Consider the following 16,367-nt stretch of genomic DNA (forward strand, 5'->3'; position numbering starts at 1 on the left):
AATGTGGACGAATCAGGCGTACAAGTACATCTGACAGGATGCGCGCTAAATATTCAAATTCAAAAATTATTCCAAGATTTCAAAACAATTAAAAAAGTAAAAGTATATAATTTTTTAGGAAGAGTTTTTAATTACAGCATATCAGATGATTTTTATACGTAGGGTGTACTAAAACGAAAGTAAAAAACTGAGAATTTGTTGGACGTCATTTTAAGTGAAAATCTGCATGAATAAAGGTCTTATTTCAACTAATTATAGATTAATTATTATCTAAAGCAGCTCGCATATTGTTGAAATAAACACATCTGAACAGTTATCGAAGATATCAAGGATGCTCCCGAACAAATTCGGAACAATAATGTAATTGTGCTTATTGTAAGCAGGTGCAAAGGAGAATTTTTTGAACAATTTATATGAGACATTTATTTTACTATTATAAAAAATAACAATCACTTACGATCTTGTTTTGTTTATCGTTGGTAAGTAGGTATAAATTTATGTTTGTATTAATAAACTTAATCTGTAATTTATCGAATCTAGGTCCTGTCTATGATTGCATACAATTTTTCGCATAAAATGATTTCCAAGGTTTTTGTGTTCTATTATTTAAAAACATTTCAGAAAATTCAAAAATATAAAAACCTTTTTAATCCATAAAAACTCGTTTGATGAGATTTTTTTAAAAGTTCATCAGACTAAAAACTGGCAAGTTTGTGTAACAGCTCTAGCACTGAACCTGATGAATGGATACGAATCTCATCAATTAGTTTCACTTTACTAATTTCAGTAAATAAATGTTCAACTACTTTAAAAAAGTCCTGAAAAATCAAATAAATACTACTTTCATTATAATACTAAGATATTATTAATAAGATTAATATTTAGTAAGATTAATACCTTACTTCTGGAAAGTCTTATTGCTACAAATGTATCACAAAATCTTTCACTACAATAGCTACTTTTCAGCAAGATTTTAGCCGTAAAAAGTTCAGGATTATTTATTGCTTTTGCTGAAAAAATAAGTTAGGGGGTTCCATAAATTTAATATATAACAGATATACACACCCATGGGGGTTCACTCGAAAAATACAAAATATACACTACATATATTATTTAGCAAATTCCTACTCTAATACAAGTTTAAATTGATTAACTCTCTTAGATTCGGCCTAAAACATAAATCCATCTCTTGTATGCTTTCTACACATAATACTCTGATCTAAAAATTGGACTAAGTACAGATTTTATTGGGATTATTGCTATAGGCTACTATGCACCTGCCCCAGAGGACTGTTGTAGCACCACTCCAGTTGTTTGTGTACGAATAGACTGAAGAATCTGGAAAGAAACTCTTGGTAAATCTTGAAGTCACGAGTTTTTCTTTTCCAAAGCGCCGAACATTCAAAAAATGCCCTTTACCGTCACATTTCCGGAACAACTCAATAGTTGTATGCTGTGTCATCTTTTTTTCTATTACAGGCTAATGCAATGTATGTGTTTAGAGTTTAGGCCTTACAAAAGGTTTTCGAATGTCGTCTCGGCCTTATTAAAGTTAAGCGAGAGCTTCCTTTGGCCCGTGTTTTTCACCCAAATACAGATGATATAGGTAATATTTAGGCGAAATTGGTGCAAATATTTTGGTTAATACTTTCTTAGAGAGAAGAATACGAAATACTTTGATAGAAGAATTATCAGTAATCTAGAGCTTTTATGCTATTACTTCTGTTATTTCTTTTTGAAATAAACCTTTAACGTAATTATAACAAAGAGTTCATATAGGTAGTATTTAGATTATACTTATTAAAATAAGTCGATGTTTGTGTTCCTTCTGCATACGGTCTTCTATGCTATCCCACAAATTACAGCCACCGCTCAGTCTGAAATATTCTGAAAATACCAACCTCAAGTGAGCGAAACTTCTTTTTTTCAACAAAGAAAAGAGAACTGGAGCACTACCATTGTACTGGGTACCAATTCCAAGATTAAGTAAAATCTGTAACATGTAAGATAAATAATTCCCCATATTCAATTTGCTCACGTTCTGGGTGGTATGCCAAAATACATATTATATTATGATTTTTTTTTTTTAATTTAAGGCGCGTCAAAATTTGAGGTCATCAGCGCCCGGAGCTTTTCTCAGTGCACTGCCGGCCTCCAAACAGCTCCTAGGAATAGAAAATCTAAGGGCCAGTTGTTGGATTCTAACCCATCTCCGGTGGGAATTCCAGACACTAACCATATAATTGATCCCTTCCTTTACTTTTATTACTGTTATTTTAATACGATAATTGCTGCACAGCCAGCTGACTGTAATTATTAGAATTCATATTTGATAAACAATATAGATATTATATATTTAATTAATTTAATATTAGTAATAATATATTTAATATTTAGTTAATTAATGAAGGGTTTCACCAAAATAATTTTTGTATATGCAATCCATATACATCCATTTTATCGCTAATCCATAGTAAAGGACTTAGTACAGGAATACATTTTAAAGGGACTACCAATACCAAGCTACAACCCAAAATTCAGATCTAAAAGAAACTTGAAATTTGAATTATGAATTCAATTTTGCTAAGTCCACTACTGAACAGGTACACAAAAAAGTCTATTTCTCTGAAGAACAAGTTCCATAGACTCTAAAACACAAGCATTGAGGTAAAACACTATCATTATACTGCGCACATTGCGCTATATCTATAATGTACCCTCAGTTTAATCGTGGGTTTCAGTTGCGTCTTAGATACATGTAATATTACGACACTTACGCAAAAAAAAAGAAGATATAACTTCAAAAGTTTCACTTGTTCTATGGGAATTCGAAGGTATGATAATGACGTGACCCTAGAAAGAAAGATTCATGACTAACATAACGTTAAGAATTAAAATCTTAATCTTTCATGTAAAGAAACGGTCTCTCTTTTTTAATAAGGTGTATCATTTTGTTTCCACTTCTTACACCAACATTACTGCGAATTAGTAATTTATATGCTTTTAATAATATTTTAATACATGTATTATACACTTACCTGAGCATCAGAATGAACGTGCAAAGCTGTCAATACCATATCATTTTGCCGCATTGAATTTAAAAAAATTTTAACATATTTACAACCAATAGGATCCAAATAAGTTTCAATGGCTTCTTCCAAACTTAATCCAAACTCTAAGTAAAAGAAAACAAATCATTAAAAACTGTTTCAATCAAGATTATTAGGATAATTCGCACCAATGTCGGAAAACACAGACTTTCACAATGACGCCAAACCTTTTCTGACTACAGAGAGGAATAGGAGGAAGCAATAATTATAGGAAATTATAATTTCGGAAGGGCTAAAATGTTTATCTGACTTTCGGTAGCGGTTCGGCTGGTCTATGAAAATCAAAAAACCTATGAAGAAATAAGTGCTAAAATTGCATTGCAAAAAGCTGAACCTCAACCGTCTACACACGAAGCCAATGTAGGTATTTTATGCATTCCATAACAAAAACTTTCAGTCTAAAAAGTTAGGTATAATGGTTGATTAAACAACGAAAGGTACACAAATCTATAAGTACCCAATATTTCATTCATGATGGGTGGATGAATGGCATAAAACAAGATCTCGCGATTTCTTAAAGAGTTTCTTTAAAAAAGAGATTAGTGGTTCTAGAAAAAATATTCCGGATCCAAAGGCCTTTCAAATACTGCTCAATATATTATACAATAAAAATTTAATTAAAAATAAAGAAGAAATATAGACTAAACATTATTATCAGAAAAATAAAGTCGAGAAAATTTAAAATTACAAATTTAAGCTTTCTTTCTAGTTTCGACAAAAGAAGTTCTTTATTTATTGGGAATATTTGAAAAAACTTCTTTAAACTTATACAAAATTTACGTTTTATTGTATGTAATAGAATGCATACTTTTCTCATAAATATCTTTGATATCTTTGACTTCCTTATTAGTTCTTTCACTGAGTAGTGCTATTAGGAAATCTTCTCGTGGATACGGCGATTCCTTCAAACAGAAATTACAAGGCATTTAGTAAAGCATTAAAACTAGAAAAAAAAAGACTTAAAGAATAAGAACTGTTTAAATAAAGATTATTAGGATAATTCGCACCAATGTCGGAAAACAGACATTAATAACTATTAAGATAATTCTTTTTAGTAAGAATTTTAATTCTCTGAATTAAAAAGAATAATAACAATTCGTCCTAAAACAGCGTGCTCGTCGTCCAGTCCTAAACCCAGTCAGACGATGCCTTAACATATCGTAATGGTTACAAAGAGGAATCCACTGTGCTGTTATAGTGAAAATGGCCTTGCAGAAAGCCGTGGTCTGGTTACCCTCAATTAACATCATTAATTAACTAGAAAAATTCTGCGTTAGCCTCTGATTAAGCAACAAACTCCAATGTTCCTTTCGCTGGAGCTCTCTCTGAATATTTAAGTAATTATTATTATTTTATAATAACTGTGAGTACAGAGGAGTTGACTTATTTTAGTCTTTTCTCACTACCTTTAAGACCTGGGGACACGCTGGTGCTCCAGCATCCTTCCCTACTTCTTAAAAAATTGGCACAATGCATTGCTCTCGATGTCCTGGTACTGACTCTGGGATGGTAATACACACCAGCTGCGCAATTTCAGCTTGGGAATCAAAGATTACAGTCTAGAGATACGATTGATTATGAGATCTCCCAAAGAGTTAAGTACTGAAGTATTGATGCTCAGGTGTTGCAGTGACAGCTTTAACTGTTGTTAGTTAAGTAACTTTAAAAGAAGAATAAAGTCTCAAATTGCGAAAGACTACGGTTAAAACTACTTTTTGCTGATATTTTGCTGCTTGACAAACGTATCAAAAATATTGGAGGAATCGAATTTATTCAAGCTTCGGAGGAGTTTACATTGATTAAAAAAAAGAATTATAAAATTCAAAAACTCCATGAGAAAATAAATAATAATGATAAGCAGAAAGGCGATCATGCAGTAATTTCCAGTAATTGAAATGGAAATAGAAATCGCGTTCAAAAAAGTATAAAGTAGCAAAATTTTTCTGTAATTGGTTTCGGAAATAAAATCGTCGCTTTTTTAAAGAACTTTATAAAAATTAATAAATCATCATAAAGTGTTTTATTCTACATCTCCACTATGTAATTAATGAAATAGTAATAGTCTCTACTACTTTTATTTATATAACAGAAAAATATAAATTTATTTCCTGCAATGATTTTAACAAATGATTAAATGTGCCAGGAATGTTCATATATAGTATTTGTAAAAAATTCTGAAATTGTTTTAGAAAGAACATTTATAAAAACAAAATACTTACCGCTAAATACTGCCCAATTTTTGTAATGATAAAATCATTGTTCTCCAAAATAATTTCCTGGCAAAATTTTTCGAAATCACCTCCAAGTTCAACTTGAAAATCTGTAGATAATCTCTAAAAAGAAAAATAATGGATAAATACGTTAAATATATCTTATATAAAGTAATTTAATTTGAATTACAAAGGTGTTGTTAATTATTCTCATCGAAAAATAAATATTCAAAAAATTGAATACAGTAAGCTAACCCTTCCGTCGTCAGCAAGTCATAATCATTTGATTTAGTGTAATACTAAATAAAAATAGTAAAAATTTTGGATCTTTCTTCAAATTTAAACTTTTTTTAACAAGAATATTTATATTTATTTTTTTAATTGTGAATATTAAAGTACTAACTAAATAAAAAAAAAAAACTAACCTTCCCATTTAAAGATTGATAATAAAGCAATAATTTAGGCAATTGAGTTTGAGTTAATTTTGCTAAAATATCAATGATGGTAGCGGTATCAGTTCTCAATCCATTCAAAGCCTTTCGCAATCTTTTTGCTTGTATTTCTCCATTAAATAAATTTAAACCAATTTTATCGATATTAACAGGGTTTTTTTTAAGCATTAATTATGCCTTACTTATAGCCCGATAATGACCGAATTTAAAATCATTTCCTCTATTTTTCTTTAATGACTGAACAATATCATGAACTTTATGATAAATAATTGCTATTTTGTTTGGTTACGGTAGCCATTGGAGACAGATAGCTATCACAATTTTATCTTTCCTATTCATTGTTTGCATGCCAACTTTTCTGAAATTGGTTTATGAAAATGGATGACTCTGAACTTGGTTATGATTCCTCTCATTTGATACTAATCGATATATAGATTTATTTGAAATGTTTATTAATTAAACTTTACCAAGTAGAGGTAAAGTGGACAATAGGATAGAACTGGATGAATATCAGGGAATTTCTCGCCTTTTTTCGTCTTCAGTCCAGCGAGTTTCTAAACTCATTTGTTTGAACTTTTTGCAAAAATGGAATTTTTCTATCTGCTGAAATAACTTGGTGAATTTTGATTCGAGTAATCTTTTCTATACAAGCTCTATGATGGGAGCAGGGGAAATAAAGCATTTGGCGGTCGATTTTATTTATTTATTTTATGTTTATTTATTATCATTATTATTTTTTTGCAAGAGCGCATCATCGTACATGCAACAAGTATTCGGGACAGCAGCAACAAAAATAAGGATTTGCACTTTACCATTGAGGTTCCTATTGGACATCGCAATTCCTCTTTGCCGCTAGAATCAATCAATTGTACCAATTAGAAATAATGATATATAAAGCAAGTATCAATTTACCATCCCAGGGACAACTTCTGGTATCTCATTTTGAAAATCTGCGAGTTACTTTTGTTTTTCTATTAGATAGAAAATCCCATCCCATATTACACGACATTCTTCTCCGTTCAATGTACCGTACTGCTAACATAATTACGTTTTTTACTCCCCTATCTTTCGTATGATGCGGATAGCCAATCATTTTAACTTAGATTTCTTTGGCACAGATATACAAAATTTTCTAAATAAAGCCAGATGTCATCTATTTCTTTGAACTATTTGTATTGTATAAATTTGTATAATAATCTCTAAGAGGTAAAATAAAATGAAAGCCTAATTATAAACCTAAATTATAAACTGAGAACTATTTGTATTATTTATGTTATAATTATTGTTGTTTCTGTAAATTGGATATTGTTCCGTTTTTTATTTAAAAATAAAATAATATAAAATAAAATAAGATAGATGGATGACAAGTGCGTCAAAGAACTCTAAAATATATAATCTGATATAACTTATAACTAACAGATAGTCCAAGTTTAACTGACACCCTTCGATGATAGAAAACTCTAAATGCTGATCTGAACGATAACACTTCCGATGGGCAGATAAATCTCAATCGGAACTTTGGTTATGTATACAGTTATTAATTAAATAATTTTTGCCATGTGAAATAATCACATGTTTAAATTTGGGTACAAAAAAAGTTACAAGAAAATAAAGAATTGCTTTTGAACTATTCTAGAGTTCTTTCCTTCTTTATTAGTGCAGTAGACACTTTCAAAAGGAAAATAAATTATGACACTTAAAAAGAACAGAAAGAATCTAGGTGAAAGTGAATAAAAATGAAGCGCCTATAACATATTATGTACATATATGATGTTCAGGTTGGAATTACGGATGATTGGCAGATCTATGAAGAACGATTGGGTTGAATCAAAAGGTATATGTATGTATTTTTAACATCGTTGGGGTGGTCGCCTACATGTTTCTTCAGGATTTTTGTTCTCCGGAAAAGCAAAGAGATAAAAGTTAAAGGCAGCTCTTTGAGATTATGTAACTGGAATTTTCCACTTTTAGAAACCGAATAAATTTCTTTAGCTTGCAGCAAGGAAAAGATCAAATTATGACACGATGGTTTGCTAGGTTAAGGGGTGGGCAGCCGATTGCAAATTTGGAAATAGTTTAGAAAATATTCCTAAAGACAAATCTGTTTGCAGTTTGTAATTTCCAACTGCACTGGACCGGCTTTATAAAAAAGAACTTCTAGAAAGAAGCTTGCTACAGTTTTACAAACGAAGAGGTCATAATTCTCGAACGCTCCTCAACAAAGAGAAACGAGGATATGGAAAAAGTAGCTACCATGGCCAGAGGGAGCCGCCAAAATAACCGGCCCGGTCAAGATTGAGAAGTGTTCGGCTCCAAATGTTCCGCTTGTAGAAAAGGTAATCATTCTTTCGTATCTTGTACATTTCAGAAATATGAATGTAACCGATGCGGTTAAAGTGGCCATCTATCAGCGATATGTAGGACGAATATAAATTCCAATTGCACTGCGTTTATGAATGAGGATAACCATTTAAGTAAAGGAATAGAATGGATGGATTTAGGGAGCATTAGCTCCAAACATACATCTTAACCTGAGGCCTTAAAGGTAGAAGAATTGGGGCAGAAAGGGCGGATGGAGCTGGACATCGTGGCCGGAGTCTCGATCATTCCTAAATATATATATATATATATTTTTTTTTTAACTAGGATTTTAAAAATTGTATCCCATTGATTAAAAATACGCGCCAATTAAAAATAAACCAATTGTAGACCCTTCCACTATATTTATTCGAGTCTTTCTGTGCTATAAAATAATGTAGCATTTTAAATTACAAATATTTTACACATTAAAATTTATTTAAATTTTGCAATATTGCTTTAATGCAATTAACAAAGTGCAAATACAGAATCAGCAAGCAACACTGGTTTTATGAACAGTCTTACTCTTTCGTTTTTGTTTACTAGTTTGCTGGCGAATACTACGTTCGTACCTTTGAAAAACATTTTTATTTTTCTTAATGTAAATTGGCTCTTAACGTCAGGAAGTACAAGCTGTACAAATGCAATTAGGTATTAATTTATAAAAAATGAGAAGAGTTTTAGGATATCCTACGAGGTTAGATTATTCTCTACAAATAATCATAATTCATGAATTGCTTTAGTGTAAAATGTGATGTCAAGTTCCATTAATTTTCACTTTTTTTATAGTTAATAAATGAATAAAAAAAATTCTTAAATTGGAGTTGTATTAAATGGCATTTTCTTCTAATGCTCATTTGAAATGGCTGAAGCTTGTGTTGAAAGTTTACAATCTGAAAGGAGTCTCCATGAAGTGTCAAGAAAGAAGCTTGAAAGATCTAATTGTAAGGAGAAGTAGTTCCGTTTGTGTTTTTAAAGTATAAACTTTTAAAATGAATTGTACCTGATCGCTCATGTGATACACTCCCTTAGTTGACTATGAGAATCTGCTTGTACAGTTTAAAATATTTAGAAGTCAATATAAGGAAATGGTTTTTATGATTAATTATTAATTTATAATTTAAATAAACTTTTTTATTCTAACAGAAGTATGTAATATCTGTCTTTTGCTTGATATAGATTTTATAAATAACAGAACTTCGTCCTCTTATTTGTACAGGTAATAAAATGAATGTGCTGCTGGAGAAGCTGCCAGTACTTGGAGAAATATTTGACCTTCATTATAAAATTGGCGAAGGGACATTCAGTAATGTGTATCTAGCCTCGTCAAAGGCTCATAACGAAAAAGGTTTCAAAGATCAGTTCGCTGTGAAACATCTTATACCTACATGTCACCCAACCCGTATTGTTAGAGAATTGAAGTGTCTTCAAGAGATTGGGTCAGATACTAAAAATATTTGTTTACAATAACACATTTCAATTTTTCAATCAATTTTTGCAATCTAATTGTCTTATGTATTCGTTCGCCTAAAAAACCATAACACTGAACAATTGAGTTTAAAACACAAATTGATGTGTTTTTCAACAGCTTGAGTTTCAAAATTTATTTTCATATTTAGGGTTTTTGTAAACTAGCAAATTTATGCAAATACAAGTTTCTGAACTTTACGTGGAAGACTAAGGAATTGTTTCGAGTGACAGAATTATTGCGCCATGAATTCTCTTGGTTCTGTATAAGGACACACGGTTTCACGCAAAAATGTTATAAAACTATGTGGAAGGACAGTTCGTTAAAAACTGCACGAAAAAGTTTTACATTGAAAAACACCCAATTGTGACATTAACAAACAGTTTTCGTCCTTCAGAAACAAATACATTTTTTCAAATTTACTGTTTGGAGCGCGTATCTAAATGAATGTTTATTATTTTGAAAAAATGACGTTTACCTGTAAGAACAGTTTCAAAACAAGATAGGTTGTAGCAAATAATTAGTATTTATGTTATTATATTAGTAAATAATTAGTATTTTTACTCTTTGTGTCTATTTAGGGGCGTAGATAATGTAGCAGGAATATTTATGTGCCTCAGAATGAATGATTGCATTACATTTGTAATGCCTTATCAGCCTCACGACAGATTTATTGTAAGTTCACTTTACATTTCAAGTTTATATATTTATTTTAATTCACGAATAGCAAAACTTATTTAATTATTTCAGACTTATGTAACTGATATGACAATACCAGAAACACAGATGTACTTAAAACAGTTGTTAATTGCACTAAGAAGAGTCCATAAATTTGGGGTAATTCATAGAGATGTAAAGCCAAGTAATTTTCTTTACAGCAGAAAAGAAAAGAGGTATCTTATAGTAGCTATTTCAAATTTTAATTAGCTAATATTTAAGATGTTTATTTGATGCACATCTAATATTTACTTTCTGCATTTTTTTTTTTTTGTTTAAATGAAAATTTATAACTTTCAACATTATTTCTGACATAATTGATAAAATTGCTTTCAATTTTAGGTTCCTTCTGGTTGATTTCGGTTTAGCACAAAAACTTGGAGAATGGAATGGTGAAAACGGGGAAAATATGTCTGCCAGAAATAAAAAAAGAAAAAGAGCAGATGAAGGGGTATGAATCTTGGCTTTTACTCATTCATTTTAAACTTTTAGTGTAGTGAAAATGTAACTAATTTTTTTATTGATTTTAGGAAAACCAAGAACCCACCAATGATATGCCACCTGTAAAAAGGCATGCTTTGCAAAATTTATCAAGTAATATACCGTTGGTCAGCCATAAAAACAGTTCTAGTAATTTAGTGATTGATCAAATACGAAGACTGCCATTAGGCAATAGAGAGTCAAATATTACATTCTTACACACACAACAGGTAAGTTTGCGTATATTTAGTTTAGATTTGAAGTTCTTTTCCAAGAATTCCTCGAGCTCATTGAAGCAAGACTTGCCAAACACTGTACATCAATAGTATTGACATAATCTCGATTTAGACTGTGGAACCTGAGGCTCTATTTAGCCATCTGAAGTAGTATCCTTATAAATACTTCTTTCAAAAAAAACGCGAAGCAGCCGTTACGAACTTTTAGATCACTACAGCTTAATTCTATCTTGACGATTGCACAAACTCTGAATTTAAGAAACCATTCTTCGTTTATGGACTTAAGACAGTAATGTTCAACCGGATTTCTAAGTACTTTGAGTTGGATGACAACTTAATATGAAGTGGCGAAAAACATATTTGCCGTCGTAACCTGTTCAGATTTTACATTGTTTCAATCTATTTATTTTTTTAAATTTTATTAAGGCACTCCTACTATATAAAAATATTTTAAGCGAGTATGATGCATATAAATAGGATACATGTCATGTGAGCGTGTTGGAAGATGCCTCCCAGTGAAAGAATATAAGAATCCATTATATTTTTAAGACTACTTTTGATACAAATTTAATATGGGTGCCAACAGTGTATTTGAGACTGTCTCCACATTTCTCTACCAAGGCGTTTGAACCTTTTCTGATGGTAATCATTTCTTGACTACTTTCCAGCCATATCTCATTGACTTACTTGCTGCGAAGGTCCAATTCCGTGCTAGTTGTTGCCCATTTATGTTGTGCTAGATGGTATTTACCATCCACTTCGTGAAATGTGAGTTAAATGGCCAAAAAACTCGACGAATTGAAAATTTTTATGTGATTTACTCAAACTTATGTTATGCAGACTGTATCTGCAAATGATATATTTTGCTTTGATGTACTAAAATAATACGAATTATTTAAAGGTAAAAAAAAATGCTGATAAACTATTTGCAAAACCTATGATTACACCACTGACATGTGCTGGAAAATGCAATTGTGACGGTAAACCACAGATATGTCATAAATGTCTAACAAGAAAGGCTCAAGCTGCGCCAAGAGCCGGTACACCTGGCTTCAGGCCACCAGAAGTTTTATTAAAATATCCTCAGCAAACCACAGGTAAGCGGATATTTTTTCATTTACTCATGTTCTATGCTTTAAGTTTTCTTTTGGTACATAAAAAATCCTTTTTTGAAAACTATTCATACATAAATTATAATTTTGATCCCTTCTTTAAAAAAACTAGTATTGAATTTCTTTTAATACAGGTTCAAAGTTATATATTTTTGCTTCTGTATTGAATTAACAGTTATTTTAGAGTCAGAAAGTTTAAAATAACATTCTTATAAACCTAACCTGACTTTTACAAGAATTAGTTCTATTTTATACATTTTATTATAAATTCTTCAGATTTGTTATTATTTTATTCTTCTCTCGTGCGAATGACAACTTTAGTTTATTTTGACCTCAAGGTCATTTAGAGCCTGAAAATCAGCTAGAACTTCCAATTTTATTTCAAGTACCCTGTAGTGCCCGCAGGATTTATTAAATATTTTCCTAATCGGTGTATGAAGTCAGCTTGAAAAGTAGCCATTACTTAAATTTACTTTTTTCTATTTACTATGTAAGTTGCTTTACTTACCAAAAGTTATATAATCCTAAATTATAATATTAACAGTATAATATGTAATAATACATTTTTTGTTTAATCAGCCGTAGATATGTGGGCAGTTGGTGTGATTATGTTGTGTATTCTTAGTAGAACTTACCCATTTTTTCGATCACCCGATGATGTTACAGCTTTAGCAGAAATGATAACCCTTTTTGGATCAGACGAAGTTAAGAACGTAGCAAATAGATTAGGTATGTACTCATCCGTGGTTTAGAATTTAAAAGATTGTAGTAAAACCACACACCTAATTGTGTATGGGTTTTTTCCTCTCTTAAACTCATGTACTTATTGCTTATCATGTACGTAATGAACTTTAATTGTAGCTTACTAACTTTAAGGGTTTGCTAGCTGTTTGGAAATTGGTCTCTCTTACACACACTCAGAGTGGGTGGTCGTTCATTATAACTTTAAGACCAATTTGCAAAGAGTTCTTCTAGGAATCTTCTTGAATCCTCTTTCCTGCGATCGATTATGTTCGTAAGGCCTTGGCAGAGAGAAAGGTGATATCCTTCATATGATTTTGTAACATAAGGAGCAAACGGGAGATTCTTGGGTGAACCAGTTGGTCGTTTCTTCAGGGAACGGGGTTATCTCTGCGGTTACCTCAGTCTAACCAAGGAAAATACTTACACTGACACTACCACATAATATAGATGCATCAATAAACTCTGTAGTACTTGGTTATTCGCGAGTATCTTTTAGGGAGTTTGGCTTAAATAAAGCCTATTCCTTTTCAATATACATCTAATTGACAAAAGGGGTTGCAATCCAGATGTTTGAAATAACATTTCAATGTAGGTGAGATTAACAAAGTAGAAAATACATTGAAAATTTGGTTAGGCAATTTATTTAATATAGCAGATAACATATATATTAATTATAAAAATAATTAAGAGTTTATTAGCGTTACATATTTACAGTTAATGTAAAATAAATCATTTGTAATATTTGTTCACAGGTAGGAATATAGTGTGCAGTGAGACACGAAAACCACTAGATCTTAAGAAATTATGTGAACAATTAAGCGAAAGGAAAGGATGTAAAGAGAAGTATCCAGAAAGCGCTTTTTCTCTAATGTCCAAGTTACTAGATTTGGACCCTTTCACGCGAATCACAGCAGAAGAAGCTCTAAAACATCCATTTATCGCTGAAGAATTTGTTACACTCTAACGAGAAGTTATTTCAATTCTTTCAAAAGAAAAAGAAAACAATCCATGAAAAGATTAAAAAAAAAAAAAAAAAAAAAAAATACCAGGGATCGTTAGAAATGGGAAAGACTTTTTTCTTTTGTTTTTACTTACTTTTATGTGTTTTATGTGTGATTTATCAATTAATAATATTTGGGGCAACTATTTCTTAAGTAGTTTCAATTTCTTTCAAAACTATAAATGTAGCATGCATAAAAACCAAAAAATAAAATTACAAAATTTAATACTCCTATTAGGATATTGCTAAATTATTTCACAATTACTAGTAAGGAGAATCTTTCACAGTAGTAGGAATTTTGTGACTAAATTTTTTTATTTGCATTCAATAATATTCATTGATATTGTTGGTAAGTTGTATGTATAATCCACTTCATGACATCTACAACACTTTTCACCTATACACATACGTATACATGGTATTTGCATGACTCGTAACTTTGGCTGATGGTATCTTTTGCATGCTAGTTAATAAGTTAAGGTCTTAACGTTAAGTGATCATCATCAATATCATCTTTATCACCCCATAAAAGTTTTTCTCCATCTAAAACTTATTTTTCCGGTCAAAGTTTCTTCGCTTACCTCGGTATGGCAAACTGTAATTTTTACTTGCTGTTTATTTTTCATGAAGGTTTTCTGTTCCAAAATTTATTTATTGGAAAGTCTGTAACAACTGCTTTTTGCTATGGCATAAAAATTCTACTCGTGCCTTCAACTATAGTTAGCATAGCTTCTAGACGACGCTGAAAGTGGTTTTCAAGTTACGTTTTTGGTTAAGGGCAAAATTGCTTTTAAACTGGAATATATATTTATCCCTCTTTGACGGATATTAAAGGGAGAGTAGCGGTTCATTGTTGCCGATTGTTCTTAAGTTCCGACATTAAGTCTATAGTGGCTAATATTAACAATTCTATTCTCAATCTGAATCAGCTGTTCTGTTTTGTTAGTTGCTTCTGATAGTCTTTAAAAGAAGATTTGTAAGTACGAGAGTGTGTATTACATATTTTAAATTTAGGAAAAATGAGAGTTTATTGCTAATAACTTTTACCTAACATGATTTTCCACAAATTAACGTACGTCAAATAAGTAAGAAGAAAGTAAGAAGAAAGCGAAAGATTGCAAAATAAAAAATATGAATTTTATCCACTTCCAATGAATATGAAATTAAAACTTGAAAAAAGCAATTGTTCAAGCAAAAAACCAGTATTTGAAATGTGAAAAGTCAGAAAAATCATACAAAATGAAGAAGATTGGAAAGTCACCATGTTTAGTGTTTTAATAAACTTTAAATTTTAAATATTTTATGTAAAAATTTTGACAAAAATTCACGAAACAGTCATATGAAGTTATTGGCAAAGAAAAGCAGTATCTAATATAATTAAATGTATTTTCATAAAATTTGTTTATTTTTGAAAAAGTAAAAATGGGTTTGTTAATGTAGATAACTATTCATTTTTAAATTAATATTCTCAATGTAACTTTAGTGAGATTTTTTTTTAGTGGGATCTCGAATCTTACTTTTCAATTCATTACGGTTCCATAGTTTTCTTTAAAAACCGTATTGCTTTAAAATCGTCTGTAGTTATTGGAAATAATTATAATTTGTAAAATAAATTATATTCTCAGGTAAAATATTGTTATTAAGTAGTTCATCGATAGATTATGTTTTTTGTTTGTTTGACTTTTTCTACATTTTCAGTTTTTAATAATTAATTTTGACGAAGTCAGAGATAAGCTCAGTGGTAAGCGTATTGGAAACCCACGCTAAAATCTGGGTTCGAATCCAGCTGCCGGCTCTTAGATTTTCTCTTCCTAGGAGCATCCACAGCTCACTGTCTAGAGGTGGACAGTGTTGACTGTAACAAGTGAAAACTGTCTGAAGGCCGGCAGTACTCTCAAAAAAAAAAAGCCAGGGCACCAGTGGCCTTAAACTTGAGGGTGCACGTTAAGTAATTTAAAAAAAACAAACAGATGCTAAAAAGTAATGTTACAATTTTTTTTCTCATGATTGAATTAAGGATACGTATTTAATTAGAAATTTATAAGACCATGTTTTTCACTTAATGTCATTTGTTTTGAACATTTGTTTAAATTTATAAATACTTTGAAAAAATAAAACAAAGTATTTTATTATATAACTCTTTTCATGTATTAAACAGTCAAGTTATTTGTAAATCCTAGTTTCCTAAATTATTATTATTATTTTTTGTAATGATTAAAAACAATTAAAAATATGGGTTTTAAGAATACATACATATATTTAAAGAACTTTAAACAAATGTGAGTGCTAAAGAATATTCAAGTGGGAAAGGTTTTTTCATACAACTGCCTGAAAAAGACATGTACAAATTTTTCTTTGAATTGGTGACAGACAGTCAGGCTCCTTTTTTTAACAAATTTCTACAATCCATATACGTATTTAAAACTACATCCTACACTAAATATATAAACTACGATCGTCAATTTTCATTACTTTCGTTT

At 30.6% G+C, this 16,367-nt stretch overlaps 2 protein-coding genes across 5 annotated transcripts; one reads left to right on the forward strand and one right to left on the reverse strand.

Moving 5' to 3' along the window:
* The first annotated feature begins 172 nt into the window (after window positions 1-172).
* Window positions 173-13,930, forward strand: Cdc7 (Cdc7 kinase). 4 transcript variants are annotated; one of them, XM_074128175.1, is made up of 11 exons: window positions 173-479; window positions 7,884-8,108; window positions 8,920-9,074; window positions 9,350-9,569; window positions 10,180-10,273; window positions 10,349-10,491; window positions 10,658-10,766; window positions 10,846-11,025; window positions 11,933-12,128; window positions 12,723-12,872; window positions 13,640-13,930. In XM_074128175.1, the coding sequence occupies exons 3-11, from the start codon at window positions 8,993-8,995 to the stop codon at window positions 13,849-13,851; spliced, it is 1,386 nt and encodes a 461-aa protein (XP_073984276.1). In that variant the 5' UTR covers window positions 173-479; window positions 7,884-8,108; window positions 8,920-8,992; the 3' UTR covers window positions 13,852-13,930. The 4 variants fall into 4 exon arrangements, with proteins under 4 accessions (XP_073984276.1, XP_073984282.1, XP_073984267.1 ...); XM_074128166.1 differs by lacking the exon at window positions 173-479 and adding an exon at window positions 7,367-7,606; XM_074128181.1 differs by lacking the exons at window positions 173-479; window positions 8,920-9,074 and adding an exon at window positions 7,366-7,606.
* LOC141454238 (annexin A3-like) lies at window positions 799-6,097 on the reverse strand. The gene is made up of 6 exons (XM_074128292.1): window positions 5,746-6,097; window positions 5,330-5,443; window positions 3,919-4,012; window positions 3,039-3,175; window positions 898-1,993; window positions 799-818 (listed from the first exon to the last, which is right to left on the reverse strand). Exons 1-5 carry the CDS (start codon window positions 5,938-5,940, stop codon window positions 1,787-1,789), a joined length of 747 nt encoding a protein of 248 aa, XP_073984393.1. The 5' UTR covers window positions 5,941-6,097; the 3' UTR covers window positions 799-818; window positions 898-1,786.
* Window positions 13,931-16,367: the final 2,437 nt, after the last annotated feature.

Source organism: Rhodnius prolixus, unplaced genomic scaffold, assembly GCF_049639745.1.
Source record: "Rhodnius prolixus isolate KJV_2025 unplaced genomic scaffold, Rpr scaffold_1, whole genome shotgun sequence".
NCBI classification, from domain to species: domain Eukaryota; kingdom Metazoa; phylum Arthropoda; class Insecta; order Hemiptera; family Reduviidae; genus Rhodnius; species Rhodnius prolixus.